This window comes from Myxocyprinus asiaticus, chromosome 15 (genome assembly GCF_019703515.2).
Source record: "Myxocyprinus asiaticus isolate MX2 ecotype Aquarium Trade chromosome 15, UBuf_Myxa_2, whole genome shotgun sequence".
In the NCBI taxonomy this organism is placed as follows: domain Eukaryota; kingdom Metazoa; phylum Chordata; class Actinopteri; order Cypriniformes; family Catostomidae; genus Myxocyprinus; species Myxocyprinus asiaticus.
This window is the reverse complement of record NC_059358.1, coordinates 11,862,534-11,883,923: the sequence shown is the minus strand read 5'-3', so window position 1 is coordinate 11,883,923 and position 21,390 is coordinate 11,862,534. Positions and strand designations below refer to the sequence as shown.

Here is a 21,390-nt window from a genome sequence, read left to right as displayed (position 1 = left end):
ATCTTGATGGCCATGGTTATGTATTCAGAAAGAGTAGTACCTTCACCCTTGCAGGTCAGTTCCGTCCTGAGTTTTAGGTTAAGCCCTTCGCAGAAAACAGTCTTCAGAGTGACATCATTCCACCCAATCTGAGCCACTAGTGTGCTGAACAGAACTGCATAATCCGCTGCTGATCGATGACCCTGGCATATATCGCTCGCTGGATACTCGAAGACTTTGTGGATTTGTTGAACGAAGTAATTAAATGAAGCCTGGATTTGAGGATCTTTATCCCAAACAGCGGCGGCCCAATCGAGAGCTTTGCCGGTAAGCAGCGACATCATAAAAGCACATTTCCTGGCATCTTGATCAAATGATTCAGGCTGATTTTAGAAATATACTTTGCATTGTCGTAAAAAACCCCAGCATTTTTCAGCAGAACCATCAGACTTATCAGGTAGAGCAAAGCTTACCGGTTTAGCATGGGGAGCTGACAGTGAGTGAATGTATTGTGTCAAACATTCATTGGCAGCTCGTAAGTTGTTCAACTGGTCTTGGTAACCCCTTAAAACCTCGCACTGGTTCGCGAATGCGGCCTGGAGCTGTGAAACTTCCGCTGGATCCATGTTAGGTGAAGTATTCTGTAATGAACTGGCCATGGAGACAGTGTTAGGATCCATGGGCAGGAAGTTTATTAAGAACACAAGCAAACAATCCAAATCGGCAGGCAAATAGACGTAGTCATTAAGCAGGCGGTAAAATCCAATATACCAAAAATACAGTCCAACAAGGCAAACAAAACAAAGGGGTATCCAAAAAGCAGTAATTCCAGAAAAACAGGCAATGGTCATAACTTGAAAACAATCAGCAATAGCAAAGGAAAAACGCTTGGTAAGGCAGGGTTAACTGGCAATACTTTGCAAAGTATAAGTGGAAGTGCATGGCTATTTATACAGTGAAAACAGGAAGTGAGCAGGGAAGACGATCGGTATTCGGGAGAGGGCTCCCTCTGGTGGTTGGTAGGGTGGGTAAAAACACAAATTTTGTGTTTTATGTTTTTTTACTCTTAGATGATCTAAGATTTTGCCTTTTCAAAGAGGCCAGTTGTTCTCAAATTGACTGGATGTGTGCTACATTGAAATTTGGGCGGTTTATAAGTGCATTCAGGAATTTAATTTACTCTAGGGCTATTTTGTAAATAATGGAGAGCTCAACTAAAATAGCTCTAAGTACAAGTGTGTGCTGTTGAAATTGATTTAATTAAGATGTTTTGAAGTCGAAATGGAATCAATGATAATGTTCCTGAGAGGTCTGTCTGTTGACTTGTCACTCTAGGTCATGTCCCAGGCAGAGGGCCAACAGAAGAACCTTGTGAATTCCATCGAGTCTCTGCCAAGCCGTGGGCCATTGTCCTCCCTGGACCAGGACCTGCTCCTGCTCAAGGCCACATCTGCAGCCACGCTCAGCTGTCTGGGAGAGTGCCTGAGTATCCTTCAGCACAACGTGTGCCAGGCGGCCCAACACATCACCCACAGCCACATGCAGGGATCCAATTCTGGTGAGAATATTGCACTGTCTGTCTCATCAGGAATGTGTGATATGTGTTACATTCAATGTGCCAAAATCGCATGGCTTGTCCTGTTATATAGCATGTGATATTACATATATATCAGAAGAATCAGAATCAGAATGAGCTTTATTGCCAAGTATGCTTACACATACAAGGAATTTGTCTTGGTGACAGAAGCTTCCAGTGCTCAAACAATACAACAACAAGACAGAGATAATAATAAAAAGAAGAATAAAAAGTGAATAGAAAATATAAGTATATATAGAAATACACAATAAGGTATATATATATATATATATATATATATATAAAACTGTTCATGTGATGGATAGCCTGAGGGAAAAAACTGTTCCTGTGCCTGACGGTTCTGGTGCTCAGTGCTTTGTAGTGCCATCCAGAAGGCAAATTTTCAAAAAGGTAGTGGGCTGGGTGAGTGGGTTCCAGAGTGATTTTTCCAGCCCTTTTCCTCACTCTGGAAGTGTACAGTTCTTGAAGGGAGGGCAGGGGGTAACCAATAATCCTCTCAGCAGTCCAACTGTCCTTTGTAGTCTTCTGATGTCCGATTTTGTTGCTGAACCAAACCAGACAGTTATTGAAGTGCAGAGGACAGACTCAATGACTGCTGAGTAGAACTGTATCAGCAGCGCCTGTGGCAGTTTGAACTTCCTCAGCTGGTGAAGGAAGTACAACCTCTGCTGTGCCTTTTTCACAATGGAGTCAATGTGGGTCTCCCACTTAAGGTCCTGTGAGATGGTAGTGCCCAGGAACCTGAATGACTCCACTGCTGCCACAGTGCTGTTTAGAATGGTGAGCATGGTTAATTTTGGGGTGTTCCTCCTAAAGTCCACTATCATCTCTACTGTTTTGAGCGTGTTCAGCTCCAGGTTGTTTTAACTGCTCCAATGAGCCAGCCGTTTAACCTCCCTTCTGTATACAGACTCATCATCATCTTAGATGAGGCGGATGACAGTAGTGTCATCTGCAAACTTCAGGGGTTTGACAGAGGGGTCCTTGGCAGTACAGTCATTGCTATACAGGGAGAAGAGTAGTGGGGAGAGCACACGTCCCTGGGGGGTACTAGTGCTGATCGTACATGTGCTGGAAGTGAATTTCCCCTGTCTCACTAGCTGCTGTCTGTCCATCAGAAAGCTGGTGATCCACTGACAGATAGACGTGGGAACAGAGAGTTGGTTTAATTTAGTCCGGAGAATAGCCGGGATGATGGTGTTGAAAGCTGAACTGAAGTCCACAAAAAGGATCCTTGCATATGTCCCTGGTCTGTCCAGATGTTGCAGGATTTGATGCAATCCCATTTTGACTGCATCATCTACAGACCTGTTTGCTCGATAAGCAAATTGAAGGGGATCCAGAAAGGGTCCAGTGATGTTCTTCAGGCAGGCCAACACCAGTCTCTCAAATTACTTCATGACCACAGACGTCAGAGCGATGGGTCTTTAGTCATTAAGTCCTGTGATTTTGTGTTTCTTTGGGACAGGAACGATGGTGAAGCGTTTGAAGCAGCAGGGAACTACACACGGCTTCAGTGATATATATCTATATATCTATATCTATCTATCTATCTATCTATCTATCTATCTATCTATCTATATATATATATATATATATATATATGTATTATATTTTTTGCCATCAAAGAATTGTGCATTATAACTGTACTTCTATGTTATATTGTAAGCCTGATTTAAAGACTTATATATGTTTTGTTATTAAATAAAATATGTATTTATAATATGGATCAATTAATAATAATTAATAATATTTAATAAACCATATATGCATTTATTTATCATATTAATTTATTTATCATATAATTAATATTATTTATATGATAATTGTATTATTATTTACTGTTTACTAATTACTAACAATTACAAACTATTATTTATTAAATTATTTACTATTTATTTATTAATAGTGAATTGTGGATGAATAAATGGCAATATTCAAGTTTAAAACTAACGTGTACATATTATTTTATTTTAAATGTGTTCCTCTGTTATATCTTATACAATATTGCATTTTTGTCATCAAAAAATCAGACATCATAACTGTAATTACAGTATGTAGAATTGTAAGCCTGATTTTAAGACTAATATATACGTTTTATTAATAATTTAATAATAATATTTAATTAATAATAATTATTATTATTATTCAATATAATATTAATAATTTATATTATTAAATTATTTATATGATAATATTTATTATTAGTTTATTATCACTAACTATTACAAACTACTAAATGATTTAATATTTGTTATTAGTGAATTGTGGATAAAGAAATGGCAATATGTTTGAAAATGTCAACATTTTTCCATTTTAAAAATGTTCTCCTATGTCCAAAGACAGCTATAATAAGTAAGCCAGTCGTTGGTTGACTTTCCAAAGAGTTTAAACACTGTGACACTTTCAAAATACAACTGTTTGTTTGAGCGGCCCAATCTCTGGCTTAACCAATGACATGAGTTTGGGGCGGGACCACATGTTTAACCCAAACAATTGCAGATGTGCAGGAAATCCTACTTAAAAAAAAATGTGCTGCTAGTGGCATAGAAATTACACACTTCACCTTTAAATTTACTGAGTTTTATTGCTGTTTTTGTCTTGAATTTGCTGTGTTGTTGTTCCTTTGTGAATGAGAGCTTTTGCAATAAACTTGTGCTGTGTGTGTGTTTGCGCAGATAACATCTCTGGCTGGTCAAGGCCCAAGGCTCCCTCAGAAGACCAGGTGAAGAATGGAGAATTGACAGGCCACAACACATCTGTTAGAAATCAACCCCATTCGCCAGTACACAGGAACAATGAACGTCTTAAAGACTCTGAGGTACACATATATGTTCTGTTCATCATTATGTCCATAATAATAGAGCGCAGCAGTCTGATTATTGATGTAAAATCCCAAACTTGTAAACTTTTTAAAGACAGTCTTAAGCCCAAAGTACATTAAGGAGTACGGGTGCTAGATTGGCCTGCTTGCAGTCCTGACCTGTTTCCAGTTGAGAATGTGTGATGCTTTATGAAGAGCAAAATATGTCAACGGAGGCCCATACAATTGCGCACCTGAAGGCCTGCATTATGGATGAATGGGGGAAAATGCTGCTTTCTAAACTAAACAAACTTGTGTCTTCAGTGCTTAAACGCTTACAAACTTTTACGGATTTGGGGTTGTAATTAAAATAGTAATTTAATAGTAGTTTTAATATTTTTTACTTCAAATCAAAGTTTGTAACGTTATTAACCTCGTAGCTGATTGGTTTGGTTCATGGCTCAGAATTCTTTTATGAACAATTTTATGAAATCCCGATGGAAAAAATTAATGAATAAAAATACTTCCGTAACCATGGAAAATAAGTGGGCTCTCTTGCGCTCTATTATTGTAAAGCCTACAGCTCTGTGACTCATTATTTGGCACTTGTGTATGTGTGTGGTGATGTGTAAGGCGATATGATGTTCCAGGGGTAAAATCTGTCTCCGAGATCTGTTCAGCTTCTCTGATAGCACCTAAAAAAAATCAGAACGGTCTCTGACTCCCGTTGAGAAGGCACATCTTTGAAAAGTTGAAAACGAGGCTTTGCAATTGAATGTGTGCCTGCCAAACTTCTGGAGCGAAGGAGTGGAAGAGGAGCGCTAATTGGATGTGTTCTAGTTTTAGCATCTGTGGCGGGTGACTGAGGATACCCACAATCCCTCTGGAGCGTGAATGAGTCAGCTTGTCCCTCTTGGAAACCGTCTCTCCCCTGGTCTCTGTTTTATCCGCCTGCATGCCTCTGGAGAGAGGCCAGGGTTGCTGTATGCATGCGCAACTGTTTGTTTGTATGTGTAAATGCGTGTTAATTTGTGTGTGCGTGTGTGCCTGAAGGGAGCTAATTCATTTTGTGGTTGCTTTTGTGTGTCTGTCATTAAATCGGCTCCCTGTGTGGATGAACAAGCTCTGTTTTACCCAGAATGCATTAGACGGAATCAGTGCTATGTTTCCTCTCTGATACACCCAGCATAATGTATCTAATTAATTTTGCATTGTGAGCCATATACCATGATAGCTCGAAGCTGAAGTGCATTAATGCACACAAACAGATGTGTGGTGTGTGTTTACACTGGTTATTATAAGGGAAAAAATTAACACTGTGTCATCATTTACTCACCCGCATGTTGTTACAAACTTGTATGAGAACTTTTGATGACTGTACTGGTCACTCTTTTACATGCAAATACAATGAATGGGGGCTGGAACTTTCATGCTTCAAAAAGGATCCAAAAGACCCATGAAAGTATCATTATATCATAAAAATAGTCTATAGGATCTGAGCGCATTGCTGCAAGTTTTCTGAAGCCATAGGATGGGAACAGACCAAAATTGAAGTTCACTGAAAATCTTGACATTTGCCTTAGCTCTCCTTGGCACACACGTTCCTGAGAGTTCTTGTAGTGCTGTCCAATTCATAAACAAATTGTTGTTTTCATTCAGATCTTTTAAATTATCATTTGATCTGGTTGATTTCTTTAAAAATCGGACTGATCTGGTTCTTGAGTTAACTCACTGACTCAAGTGAATAACGACTTTCAAACTGTTTCTCACCCAAAGCTATTGTATAGCTTCAGAAGACTTTTATGTTGCTTTTGCATCCTTTTTGAAGCTTTAAAGCTCCAATACCCATTTATTGTAATTGCATGGAAAAGTGTGACAAGTATAGTCATGTATAGTCTAGTCACAACATTTTTCATGAAAAAAGACACTGGTTTGGAAACACTTGAGTGTGTATAAACAATGACAGAATTTTAATTATTGAGTGAACCATTGCTTTAAGGCCCTTCATGCACTGAATGCAGTTTTATACATGTGACATTAACATTAATGTGCATGGCTCATGGAGTATGTGTGCATGCAACTGTGCCAGCGGAGACATTGAAATATGCTGATGTGTCTGAGCACTCATTCATGATCCAGCCTCTCTGAAATGAGTGCATATGAGCAGCATCAATCAAACCATCACACAGGAGACCCAGCCTGGCTCCAGGCGCTCTGCTACCTTTTTATGGAAGTGCAGTGCATTTTTCCTTTATTCATTTTCCATTGCTCCTGTTATATGGATACAATGTACTATGCTGGTGTCACGCAAGAGTGTTCTGGTGATTTTTTATTAAGCTGTGTGTATTGTAGCCCTGGAGGTACATAATTATCCAAAGTCTTCATGCTGTGTAACGTGATTGCCAGCTGCTAGAAGTTTCCACTGTGGAGATTAAAAACCTCCTTAAAGTTGAAGTATGTAATTTCATGTAGCACCTAATGGGATTGCAAAAGAACGATTGATTCCAAACAGATCTCCCAAATGCTCCCACTGCCCCCTCTGCCCTGCTTCCAATCTTCCATTATTCTGATAATCAGGTGGTCCAGCATCTAAGTCACGCCACTGGTTGAGCCATATGTTGACGTGTCGAACCACTCAGATAAACAGAGCAATGTTCAAAAACAGTGAAAAGTGTACAAGCCATAGTGTGTACTCTCTTCAGTGAAATCAACCTATGAAAAGCTGTTTCTGCACATTAAACTAGATAGTAGAAAGTATTTTTAAATGGTTTGTTCAAAAAATGTAAAATTATGTCTTTATTTACTCACCCTCATTTTGTTCCAAACCTGGATGACTTTCTTTCATCCATGGAACGCAAAAGCTGTTTAGCAGATTGTTCACACTGCTCTTTTCCGTACAATGAAAGCATAGAGTGACTAGAGGCTGTCAAGCTCCAAAAAGGACCAAAAGCACCATGAAAGTTCATACACCTAATTCCAAATCTTTCAAAGCCATATGATAGCTTTGTGTGACAAAATTACCAAAATGTAAGTCTTTTTTTGTTTTTATTCTTAAAATCTTTTTGTTCCTAAAATTTTTTTTTAACTTTTGAATCTCACTAACATAAAGTATATTCAAATATGTTGTGTAACACGTTAGTAACTGGATGAAGCTCTATTCTGTACTAGAGGTTGTTTTCTAAAATTCTGTTGGTGGAAAACACCGTTCCAGTGTGGATGCGAGGGGTAAACATAACAAAATCGATGCTTTTAACTCTTAAATGCATGGTAATTTTCCCAAACACTCTTACATATTCGGGTCTTTAGAGATTTGGCACTTATATCTATAAAAAATGGATGTACAAAATGCCCCAATAGTGTAAAATGTTCTAAATATTTTCAAGACAATTAGAATATAAAAAAAATTACATATATTTTAATATATTTTTATGTTTTATTTTTCATAAATCAAAGAGATAATGCAACAAATCAGAACAAATCTAGAACAAGATTAATTATTTTCACACTGAAATTTCATGAGATGCAACTGGCTGTTGAACACATATTGAGCTACACATAACACATAATATACACATAAGCTACACATCAGTTACACATGCGTTACACAAATGTATTTTCTCAGGCACTTATTGAGTCTAAATAGATGCACAACTAACATTGTTTCAGTAGTACACCCAAATGACAATAGTCATATCATACTGTTCATGTGTTACACTTGCTATAGTGTACTTTAATGTTGTTCCTACGTCAGCTAGCCATGTCAAATGTAAATCAAGTCAATTACTGAAACATCAGCGCCACCTTGAGTAATAAAAAGCATGTATAATATATACACTATATTGCCAAAAGTATTCGCTCATCTGCTTTTAGACACATATGAACTTAAGTGACATCCCATTCTTAATCCTTAGGGTTTAATATGATGTCGGCCCACCCTTTGCAGCTATAACAGCTTCAACTCTTCTGGGAAGGCTTTCCACAAGGTTAAGGAGTGTGTTTATGGGAATTTTTGACCATTCTTCCAGAAGCGCATTTGTGAGGTCAGACACTGATGTTGGACGAGAAGGCCTGGCTCGCAGTCTTCGCTCTAATTCATCCCAAAGGTGCTCTATCGGGTTGAGGTCAGGACTCTGTGCAGGCCAGTCAAGTTCTTCCACACCAAACTCAATCATCCATGTCTTTATGGACCTTGCTTTGTGCACTGGTGCACAGTCATGTTGGAACAGGAAGGGGCCATCCCCAAACTGTTCCCACAAAGTTGGGGGCATGGAATTGTCCAAAATCTCTTGGTATGCTGAAGCATTCAGAGTTCCTTTCACTGGAATTAAGGGGCCAAGCCCAGCTCCTGAAAAATAACCCCACACCATAATCCCCCCTCCACCAAACTTCACAGTTGGCACAATGCAGTCAGACAAGTACCGTTCTCCTGGCAACCGCCAAACCCAGACTCGTCCATCAGATTGCCAGATGGAGAAGCGTAATTCGTCACTCCAGAGAACGCTTCTCCACTGCTCTAGAGTCCAGTGGCGGCGTGCTTTACACCACTGCATCCGATGCTTTGCATTGCACTTGGTGATGTATGGCTTGGATGCAGCTGCTCGGTCATGGAAACCCATTCCATGAAGCTCTCTACGCACTGTTCTTGAGCTAATCTGAAGGCCACATGAACTTTGGAGGTCTGTAGCGATTGACTCTGCAGAAAGTTGGCGACCTCTGCGCACTATGCGCCTCAGCATCCGCTGACCCCGCTCTGTCATTTTACGTGGCCTACCACTTCGTGGCTGAGTTGCTGTCATTCCCAATCACTTCCACTTTGTTATAATACCACTGACAGTTGACTGTGGAATATTTAGTAGCGAGGAAATTTCACGACTGGACTTGTTGCACAGGTGGCATCCTATCACAGTATCACGCTGGAATTCACTGAGCTCCTGAGAGCGGCCCATTCTTTCACAAATGTTTGTAGAAGCAGTCTGCATGCCTAGGTGCTTCATTTTATACACCTGTGGCCATGGAAGTGATTGGAACACCTGAATTCAATTATTTGGATGGGTGAGCGAATACTTTTGGCAATATAGTGTATGTGTACACGCATATGGGATACTGATAATTCACCATTTGATAATTCATTGTTGCGCAAAACGTCATTGTGATATAGTATGCATTTGTATGAATTTCTCTTGTAATAAATAAAGAAATAGATATTCTGTGATTGTAAACTTAAATAGATATGAAATAATCATAAAAAATGAAATTTATGGAAATGCGATATATATATATATATATATATATATATATATATATATATATATATATATATATATATATATATATACAGTACTGTGCAAATGTTTTAGGCACTTGGGAAAAATGTTGGTGGTGAGGATGTCTTCAAAAATAATGACATAAATAGTTTTCATTTATCAATTAATGTCATACAGAGTCCAGTAAACATAAATAAAGTTAAATCAATATTTGGTGTGATCACCTTTGCCTTCAAAACAGCACCAACTCCTAGGTACACCTGGATACAGTTTTTCTTGGTTGTTGGCAGATAGGATGTTCCAAGCTTCTTGGAGAATTCGCCACAGTTCTTCTATCTATTTCGGCTGTCTCAATTGCTTTTGTCTCTTCTTGTAATCCCAGACTGACTCAATATTTGGGTCATGGCATCTGTTGCAGGGCTCCCTGTTCTTCTATTCTATTTGCAAAAGAAATGTTTGGGAGTCTAAAATGTATATTTCCTATTGACACACTAAAGCTGAAAATATAAATAACCATCTTAAGACAAATGTTTTTGTGAAGCATCTTACGTGCCTAAGACTTTTGCACAGTACTGTGTGTGTGTGTGTGTATACATATACAGTGGTGGCCAAAAATATTGGCACCCTTGGTGAATATGAGAAAAGAAGGCTGTGAAAAATATATCCTTATTGTTTATTCTTTTGGTTTTCATTCAAAATATTCACAAAAATCTGTCCTCAAACAGATATCAAACAATTGCAAACACAACACAAGTTTTATCAAAAACAAATATTTTTTGTCAAATATATGTGTGGCACAATTATTGGCACCCTTTTATTCAATACTTTTTGAAACCTCACTTTGCCAAGATAACAGCTCTGAGTCTTCTCCTATAATGCCTAATGAGGTTGGAGAACACATGGCAAGTGATCTGCGACCATTCCTCTATACAGAATCTCTCCAGATTCTTCAAGTTCAGGTCGATTCGTAACATCTCCAGTTGATTGGCACTTCTTAATTATTGCCATGATGGTGGAAATAGGTATTTTCAATGCTTTAGCTATTTTCTTATAGCCACTTCCCATTTTGTGAACCTCAACAACCTTTTGCTGCACATCATAAATGTATTCTTTGGTCTAACCCATTGTGATGGATGACTAAGAGAATTTGTCCTGTGTGTTGCCTCATATTTATACCCATGTGAAACAGGAAGTCATGGTTGAACAATTGCATGTTCCTTGTCACCCAGGTGTACTATAAAATATGAACGGGAATATACTAGATATATTTAGCTCATAAGAATTTCTAAGGGTGCCAATAATTGTGGCAAAGGTGTTTTTGAGAAAAATATTTAATTAATAGACCCCCCCCCCCCTTTCAGTTAGTATAATTCAATTAAATGTTAGATTTTTGTGAATGTTTTGAATGACAGATTAAAAGACATTTTTCACAGCCTCCTTTGCTCATATTTACCAAGGGTGCCAATATTTTTGGCCTCAACTGTATATATATATATATATATTGCAATCAAATTAGTGGACCGGAACTAACATTTGTATAGCATTTTATACCATCAGTCTCATGGCCTATTCATCGCCATACTTATTTAAAGTTTGTTGCGGATTGCCCATGCATTCTTATTAAAGTGGACCCCTCAAAATGTGTCATTACATATTCTTCTTGAGTATGAGATATCGTAATTAATTTTGATGGACAGGCCTGTGAGACCAAGTCATTCACCCGAGATGCGAATTGTCCGCCGGTAGTTAAGCACTGTCTGACGTTACGGATTTAAAATTCACAGTGAGTGCTCACAGATAGTGGGAATAAAACAAATGATTAGCCAAGCTATTTATTCAGCAACCACCTCGTTTGAATGCAGAAACAGTAAAGTTATGGTGTAAAACAGCAGCGCTGCTCGAGAGGGGTTATAAATCTCTGCTGCTTTGGGAGGGTATGGATGTATCGCACTTGGCTTAATGTACGATTGAGACCTTTAATTTGCAAAAGTGTACCTTTTGTGTGTGTTTGAATGCTTAAGAGCTTGCAGATTTGCTTCGCTCTGATGTAAATGCAACATAACAAGATCTCTGGCGACAGATTGCTTAACGTTGTCTGTATTACAATGGCATTTGGGTGCACTTCGCCCTATTGGCCAGCAGAGAGTGGTAGAGAGCAGGACAGATGGTAGTGAATGGAGATTGGAAGTAAACTGCGGAGAAGAAAGGCAGTCACGACCCCTTTCACATTATTGGCTGTCTCGTTTGGAAGGATGCGTCCTCCGCAGGTCGCATTTGTCGGCCACATACGTCATCGAGGCTGTCTCGTTTAATTTTTTTTTTTTGTCTTTCTTTTTCTTATTTTTTATCTATTGTCAATGCCTTTTATGTATATGCACTTACATTTATACCATTGTTAATCTTTTTTGCATTCCCAATAATGTTTTTTTTTTTTTTTATTTATTTATTTTTTATGAAACGAGACAGCCTCGATGACGTATGCGGCCGACAAATGCGACCTGCGGAGGACGCATCCTTCCAAACGAGACACAGCCATTCTGTCAGCGATTTTGTCGCTAGATGTCGCTAGTCTCTGTATTTCTTGGCGCTAGTGGGCGTTCCTATTGCTGTCGCTCTAACACTATTGGTTGGCTGCACAACTGACCATAGCGTCAGAAAATCTGATCACAGATGAGCTAGATTGCCAACAAAGCAAATATATCATTCTTATTTGACAAGGAATCATTTGTTTTGCTTCTAATAATGAACATTCTGCAGGGGAGAGTACATTATCCAATTTGATAAGAAATCAGTTTACTTGCCGCTAAAAATAAGCGTTCTGGACGGGAAAGTGTTATAAACTGCATCAATACTCAATGCATTATATCAACACAAAGATCGATCTTTCAATGTATCAAACTCACTCAGAATGCTGACAGTTTCTGATAGGGTTTTCCCACGCATCACTGTTTTATTATATCCATGTAAGTTGGTACAGAAACATGATATAGAACTATGAAATCGATGACAACAACAACTGCTCCGTCTTTCCTGCACTCGTCTCCATTATCTCACAGGAGGCAGATGGCGTGAGCTTTACTGTCCTTTCACACTGGCTATTGATGCACGATATCGCTCTGCATTTGCATCAAGTTGAACTTTTCTCAACTTTGTCCCGTCGCTTGACACGCCCACATGCTATCGCCGGAAGTCGCGAGCTCTCATTGAAAATGAATGGCTTGCAGCGACAAAATCGCTGACAGTGTGAACGGGGCTTTACAGTCACGACTTAATATAAGCTGTTTGGGAAGGAATGGCAATAAGTTTGTGTAATGTACACAAGGCATTTAACTGGTTATTTTGTAATATTATTATTTTTTATTGGATTTTTGGACAACTGGGATTGTAATGAGGCTATCAACCGTCCCAACACAAAATGAGGGAGAGAGATGCGCTTTCTGACAGAGTGTACAAAATACCCTCTGGAAAAATAAAAAAAAAACACAAATTTAAACAGATACACTACACTTGTGATCTGATCTGAGTCTATCTCCATTACTAAACGTATGGTCATTGCAATATAGCCTTATTCTTCTTTCTTAATTACTTGTTCAGTTAATTTAGCTTCTTTATTTATTTTTGTTGTTGCTGTAGTTCTACCTTATGTTGATAGAGCTGTTCAGGTTGCAATCTTAAAACCCAGAAGAGAATTAGCATTTTTGAGCCATGGGTTCCTTCTGGATTTTCCTATTGACTTTTATAATGGCAGCTTTGGATTTATGAGTAAAATAAGGTCTGTGGTAAACATTACTTCAGGATACTTGGACGTTTTGTCATACAACATAAATTACACACAGTCATACCATAAAACTTTTGAAGCTGCTGTGTCAAAAAACGTTAAAAAAGTATGTTGCTAAATTGTTGCTAGGTAAGGACTACAATGGTTTTCCATTTTGTCAGGCACATTCACTCACATGCTTGTGGTAGTTGTAGTCCATATTTAGCAACTCGTTTGTAACATACATTTTTTTAAATACACAGTCGCTTCAAAATTCATGTTTGATAATGATAATTAAAATAATACTTTATTGTCCGATTACACAATCATCACCCTAAAAAATATGCTAGCTAAACAAACAGACATTAGGACGACATCACATCATTCACCATAATTACAAGGCACATCACATTATTTCAAATACAATATCTCATTATTACAAATGTTTGAGGTATGACTGTGTCTAATTTATTTTGTAGAACAAAACACCGAAGTATCTTCAATTGATGTTTACCAGAGACCTTATTTTACTCATAAATTGAAAACCCCTTATAAAAACTTATAGGAAAATCCTGAGGGAACCCATGGTGAATTAGCCTTCCGGCTCAGCTACAAATTGACATCACGTCTGAACAGCTCTATTACTTTCTTAGTTTACTCTGTACTTTTACTTATTTTTATTTTAATGTGCACTACTGATATTTTATTTTACTTGTTAATGTCATTTATTTGGACTAATGTTATCTATTTTATTTTACATTGCACAATTTCCCAATATACTGTATGCAGATATTCCAGAAATGCTTTGGCATTACAAATATAGTTTTTGTCATGAAAATTTAAATTGAAACCTCAGTGTTGTCAGTGGACCGATATGCCCTCCTTTCTGTGCATGCATGATCTGACAGCTTGCTCTTCTGTACTGTCAGAGGAAAACAACAGCAGCTTTTTAACAGTGGGGAACAGCAAAACAAAACAGAGCTATGATATATGGCCCATCAAACATACATATCCCAGATGTTTGACAGCAGAGGAAGTGGTATAGAACCTTGTCAAGATTCATAACCCTGCCCCTGCTGTGTAGGTGTTTTGTGTCTCTGGGGTGAGGTGTTTGTGTGAGAGGAAGGAAAAAATCTGTCCTTGTCACAGTCAGGTCCTAAAGGTAATAATCCCAGAAGCAAATCAGGATTTTGTAAGCTTGAAAATGGAGAGGAAAAAGAGTACATTTTAGAGCTTCACCAGACAGTTTGGACCACACCTATTGTAAGGCAGGTGTTAGATGACAGGTATGTTGTTGTGTAGGTGAGCACTGGAACAAAAAGTGTTAAAGTTCTGACATTTTCATAGAAAAATATGTTTTCAGACATATGTATTTTTTGTTGTTGTGAAAAAGTAAATTAAAAAATTATCTTTCAGTTTAGTTTTATAAGCATAATTTTCTGCAATTTTTACAATAAAATATGAATAAATAGATAGATAATGAAATTGTGAATTCACAGTTAATTTTTATGCACCATTTAACCCCATGGGTGTTCCAATTAAGCCTACTGCTTCATTAATTGATTAAATATTTTTTTTTAGATGTTTCATAAAAAACAAAAACAAACTAATAAACATGGATAACACAGCTTAACATTTAACAGCAAAATAATTATTTAACATGCAAAAGACAAAAAAATACATTCTTTATGGAAATGTTTTGCTATTAACAATTTATATTCATTCTTGTATGTATATATATATATATATATATATATATATATATATATATATATATATATATATATATATATATATATATATATATTGTAAAGGGGGTACAAGGGAAAGGAGGAGGCGAGAACCGGCTTAACAATATAAATAATATTTAATTAAATAAAAAGACACACAAACTCATACAGGGCAGCTGCCTGTAATTCTCTCTCTCTCTCGAGCTGCCGTCTCCGGTTGCCTTTATCCCTCGCTCACTTCATCAGGCTGATTGGGGTCCGGGCATCCGTCATTCCGCCTGGCCCTGCCCTCCTCTGCGCTACATTATATATATATATATATATATATATATATATATATATATATATATATATATATATATATATAAAACAGAATAAACAAAATATACAGTATATACAGAACCAAGTATAACCCCCATTATTTCCCCCTCCCCAAACCCACCCTGTCCCTCAACAAACATCCCTGTGGTCAAAGGCTTAATTACACAATTCACACATATAAACAAACAAATAAAATAAAATATTTGAGATAATCAAAATATAAAAATCAACAAACAAAGAGAAAAGAAAGAAATCCACAAAGAACAGAATCCACAATTACTACCACAATTTTGTCTCTCTCCACATAGTCCTCACTGAGAGCCTTCCAGATGGGACAAATACCTGTCCCATTTCTTACCATATGCGTCCAATCTGCCAAGCTGTTTATATGACATCTTTTCAAATGCAGCCACCCTGCCCAATTCGGTGAACCATTCTTGAAATGAGGGAGTGCCAACTGACTTCCATCCTCTAAGAATGATCTGACTGCCAATAATTACACTAGTTTGGACGCAGCTTTTTTATATTTGTCACCTACTTTAATGACTGCCCATCACCCAATATACATAGTCTGGGGCAGAATGAAATTTGAGTATCTAAAACCTCACAGATAAAATTCTGGGCTCTTACCCAGAATTCTTGAATCTTAGCGTAAAACCACAGAGCATGGGATAGGACTTCATCCCCCAACTGACATCGCCAGCAGGTAGGTGTGTCTTTTAAACCAAGGTGTACCCTTGCATCCCTAGACATAGTTTTAACATTTTTAAAAATTATTTCCCACTCCCCATCCTCCAATACCAAGTTCAAATCTCTTTCCCACTAACCTCTTAAGAGCTGTAAGGGCCGTGTCACCAAGACTCTGCATCAACGAGGAATGTGCTCTCTCAGGTGGAAGAGACCAATGGGCCAGGTGTCTGAGATTAAAAGCATAGTAATAAAACAACATTTTGGGGAGGCCTAAACCTCCTTTGTCAATTGGTCTATGTAACTTACTGAAATGCAACTGAGGTCGTTTACCATTCCAAATAAAATATATTCTATCAAATTGTTTAAAATTAGAAAGAGGAATTTCTAGAGAGAGAGACTGTAGTAGATAATTTAATTTGGTGATACAAATAATTTTTATAACATTGACCTTCCCTGCCATAGACAAATGTAGTGAAGCCCACCTATCCACATCACACAAGAACCTTTTCATTAATGGGTCAAAAATCTCTTAGATTTGCTGGAAATAAAATACGTAATGCCTTGCTTGGGCCATTGAAATGCACCAGGTTGGAAAGCCGTGGCAGGGCAATATGCTGTCAGAGCAAGAAATTCCGATTTAGACCAATTCACCCTGTATCCTGAAAATTTGGAGAAAGGATTATCAATTTTATGGAGGCAAGGCATAGATCTACTGGTGTCGAGACAAATAATAATATATCATCTGCGTAAAGTACTGTAGAAGTTTATGCACCACACCTCCTGCTACGATGCCAGGAAAATCATCTTTTCTTATTGCAGCTGCTAAAGGTTCCAAGGCAATAGAGGACAGCCTTGCCAGGTTCCCCTACCAAGAGAAAAAAAATCTGAAATTAATCCATTAGTTTGCACTGCCGCTAACGGTTGTTTATAAAGTAACTTAATCCACCCAATAAAAGTGTTCCCAAACCCATCAATTTCCAAAATCTTAAAAAGATTCCAGCCCCATTCCACCCTATCAAATGCCTTCTCAGCGCCAAGTGAGATGGCAGTGATCTGGGTCTGATCATTCGCTGCTGACCACATAATATTTATAAAACATCTAATATTATCAGAAGAACTACGACCACAAATAAACCCCACTTGATCAATATGTATAACAGATGCAGTTACTCTGTGTAATGGGTAAGGATGGGCAAGGTGGAGGCAGGAACCGGCAGAACAGTCAACATAACTTTAATGACAGAAAAGAACTGAACATAACATAAAACACATAGATGCGCACACACAGCGGCCGCGTTTGTCTCTCTCTTTTGAACTGGTGCTCCCGACTCGTCTTTATCCCTCTCCCGGCTGATTAGGTGACTCAGCGCCGGCCATGCAACCTCACGGCCCGGCCACGCCCTTCTCCTCATTACACTCCTCCACCGCCCGATTCAGGAGAGTACAGGGAGAGATGAGGGGAGGGAGGGAGAGACAGAGAGGAGAGAGAGAAAAACTCACTTGCCGATCCCCAGAAACACCGTCGCCTGGTCCTCAGCCACTCCTCCATCCTCTTGCATATGACAGCCGCTCCTCCCCTGGCGGACGGCAGCGAGTCCTCCAACCCCTGTCGGACAGAATGGCTCCTCCACTTCCTGGCTCCTCCACTTCCTGGCGGATGGCAGAAGTTCCTCCGAATCCCGGCAGCCGGCAGCGACTCTATCCACTGGCGGACAGCCGCGGCTCCTCCCCGGCGGACGGCAGCGGTGAGGACTCCACGACAGCACATCCCTCCTCCATCCCGGGTTTCGGCACCAGTGTAACAGGTAAGGATGGGCAAGGAGGAGGCGGGAACCGGCAGAACAGTAAACAAAACTTTAATGACATAACAGAACTGAACATAACATAAAACACATAGACGCACACACACAGCGGTCGCGTGTGCCTCTCTCTTTCTCTTGAACTGGCACCCCCGGTTCATCTGATTAGGTGACTCAGCACCGGCGATGCACCCTCACGGCCCGGCCACACCCTCCTCCTCGTCACATTCTGCTTAATCAATTAGCCAGAATTTTAGACACCTAACTGGATCAGGGAAATTGGACGATAACTTTTACACTGGGTCTTTATCTTTTTTTAAGAATGAGACTGATCATGGCTTGCGTCATGGTTGGTGGTAGTTCTCTTTCTTTAATGACTCTGTGTAAACTTCTAACATAAGTGGAGCCATTTCTGTGACATAAGATCTAAAACTACTGCTGCAAAACCAACTGGCCCTGGTGCCTTACCTGTTGGCATGGCTTTAATTACCTCAACCAAGAGTTCTAATGGTTCGGCGAAGTTGCTAATATCCTTATTGGTAGACATAGACATGGAGCCATAAAGATCTTTATTAATATCTGTGGCAGAAGTAAATATATTGCCTCCAGAAAACTTCACTTAAGGAATGGTGGAAAAAACTCTCTCTGTTTTATGTATCTGGCAAGTGGTTTCCCTGCTTTGTCCCTTGAATCAAAATATGTCTGTCTTGCCCTGAATAACCAAAACTCTACCTTCTGTGACAAAACAGTATTGTACCTATACTTTAGCTGAGTCAACTCTCTAAGACTATTGGATGACATTCGGTGCTTCAGCTCTCCTTCAGCACTTTTAATACTCTTTTCCAATTCTATGAATTCCTGTGCTTTAATCTTTTTAATGAATGAGGCATATTGTATGATCCGCCCCCTAAGATCTGCCTTAAGCGCCTCCCATGCACTGAGGATCAATTGGTTTCCACATAAACATTGACTTCTGCTTTAACATTTGTTGAAATGCTGGGTCCTGTAGAAGGGATACATTAAAGCGGCATCTATATGATTTTCTTTCCTCTATATTTGGCAACATTTCTAAACACACACAAGCATGATCTGAAACTAAAATATTCCCAATTGAGCAGTCAGTGACTTCTATTCTAGAGTAAATCTTAAGAACTGATGAAAAAAAGGTGTAGTCTCTCCCAGATGGGTTCACTATGATGGGACAGATGGGACTGAATCCATTAAAAGATTGAAGTCTCCACCCAAAACCATATCATCAAGGATCCCAGCTGCTTGTAACTTTCCCTCAAAATCTATAAAAAAGTTCTGATCATCAGCGTTGGGTGCATAAATATTAGCCAAAATAAGATTTTCCCCTGTATTTCAGCCAAAACAATAATGACTCTTCCTAAATTATCTTTCTGTTTGAGACATTTAAATTGTAAATGCTTACTTATCAATGTGATGACTCCCCTGCTCTTACTTGAACCATCACTACAAAGCACATGCCCACCCCATGCCCTGCCAAGTTTTTCAGCTTCCTGTGGAGAAAGAAGCGTTTCTTGAAGGAACACTATTTCAAATTTTTTACTCTAAAGAAAAGATACCGCCTTCCTTTTTATAGGGTGCCCCAGCCCATTAACATTTCACGTGGAGAGAAACATTTTACATATATTAAAGTGTGACATATTGACATGCAAAGAAAAATTGTGTACGCAAGGCTAAATTATATAGACCACTATCCAACATTGATGCAACCACAAAATCCCCAACAACCCACAGAACAGAAAAAACATGCATTTCAACCTTGCGCATTACAGTCCCAACTGGTGTCCATCGCTTGGAAATACGATGGTCCATGCACGCTCATGAGATTTTCCAAGACAATGTTGCTACCAGATTTGCTAAAGTCCGGTGATTTTTACATATATATATATATATATATATATATATATATACACAGTTGAAGTCAGAAGTTTACATACACCTTAGCCCAGGGGTCGGCAACCTTTTTGATATGGAGTGCCATTTTTTATTTTCCCGGTCAATGGCTGTGCCAATGCATTTTTCTAATTTAATCGTTTATTTTTCAGTTCAAATGATATTATCAGCATAACAATTTAAGTGAACATTTGTGCAAAACCCGATGATTATGATCCTGCATGTGAATTTTCACAAAGCATCTTTTGAAAGTTCTTTAATGAAAGAAAACCTGTCCTTTTGTACAAAATGAGTTAACACAGTTAATGTCACAAATTTTCTTATTTGATTACTGATCACGAAATTGTGTGGAATCTTAAATATTTCTTATATTATGAATGTATATTTTTTGAATGTATCACAGAGGGGTAATCATAGCACACAAGCAACAGCGAGAGAGGAGCAGGCTATTTTATTTATATTAAGTTTTCGCACCTGCATTCCAATCTACATCTTGATGTAATCCTTCCTCATGATCACATAGCGTGTTTTCATCAGCTGAATGGGAGACTAAACACTATTAAAGTGTGACGAGACTCACACTGCATGTGCAAGCCATTCGCGCATCACAAGCCAATCAGCTATTTAGCCCTTTTCGGTGAATCACACCTGCAAAATCCTAAAACTTTATTTCCAGGTTTAATTTAGATTTTTAATAGACTCAGATTTTTGAACCCCACGATGTGGGTTTATGTTTTCTCTTTTATCGTTTAATGTAATTCTGAGTGTGACCATGGTTTAAGGAGGGTGTGTACCTGTATGCTGGGTTGGAAATCTCAAGGATTAATAGTGGTGTTCTCCTTATTACATCACGTGTTGTTCTGAAAGCAAAAAGAAACAAATGAAACACGGAATGTAGGTGGTTATCTGCGCAGCCTGACCGAAGCAAAGCGGGCACGTTTACTCGCGCGATTAACCGGAAGTGAAGCTCTGACAGCTCGTGCTGCGTGAATGGCTTACACGTGCTGCATGAGTCTGTTGGGTATACTGCAGACTCGACCACATTTTAACTTTTTGTTTAGTCTCCCAATCAGCTCATGAAAACACACTGTGTGATCATGAGGAAGGATCACATCAAGATGTAGATTGGAATGCAGGTGTGAATTGATATAAATAAAATTGTCTACTCCTCTCTCGCCGTTGCTGGCGTGCCAGTGATTACCCCTCTGCATGCCAGTGCTGGCATGCGTGCCATAGGTTGCAGATCCCTGCCTTAGCCAAATACATTTAAACTAAGTTTTTCACAATTCCTGACATTTAATCGTAGAAAACATACCCTGTCTTAGGTCAGTTAGGATCACTACTTTATTTTAAGAATGTGACACGTCAGAATAATAGTAGAGAGAATGATTTATTTCAGCTTTTATTTTTTTCATCATATTCTCAGTGGGTCAGAAGTTTACATACACTTAGTTAGTATTTGGTAGCATTGCTTTTAAATTGTTTAACTTTGGTCAAAAGTTATGTGTTGCCTTCCACAAGCTTTTCACA

The 21,390-nt window shown here is 38.6% G+C and overlaps 1 protein-coding gene across 4 annotated transcripts in view; it reads left to right on the top strand.

Moving 5' to 3' along the window:
• LOC127452507 (oxysterol-binding protein-related protein 10-like) overlaps window positions 1-21,390 on the top strand; it is a 123,551-nt gene that overhangs the window by 63,058 nt on the left and 39,103 nt on the right. For all 4 annotated transcript variants that reach the window (XM_051717990.1, XM_051717992.1, XM_051717991.1 and 1 more), the window contains 2 exons: window positions 1,315-1,537; window positions 4,255-4,397. In XM_051717990.1, coding sequence (XP_051573950.1) covers window positions 1,315-1,537; window positions 4,255-4,397 — 366 coding nt within the window. The remainder of the gene's footprint in view (window positions 1-1,314; window positions 1,538-4,254; window positions 4,398-21,390) is intronic.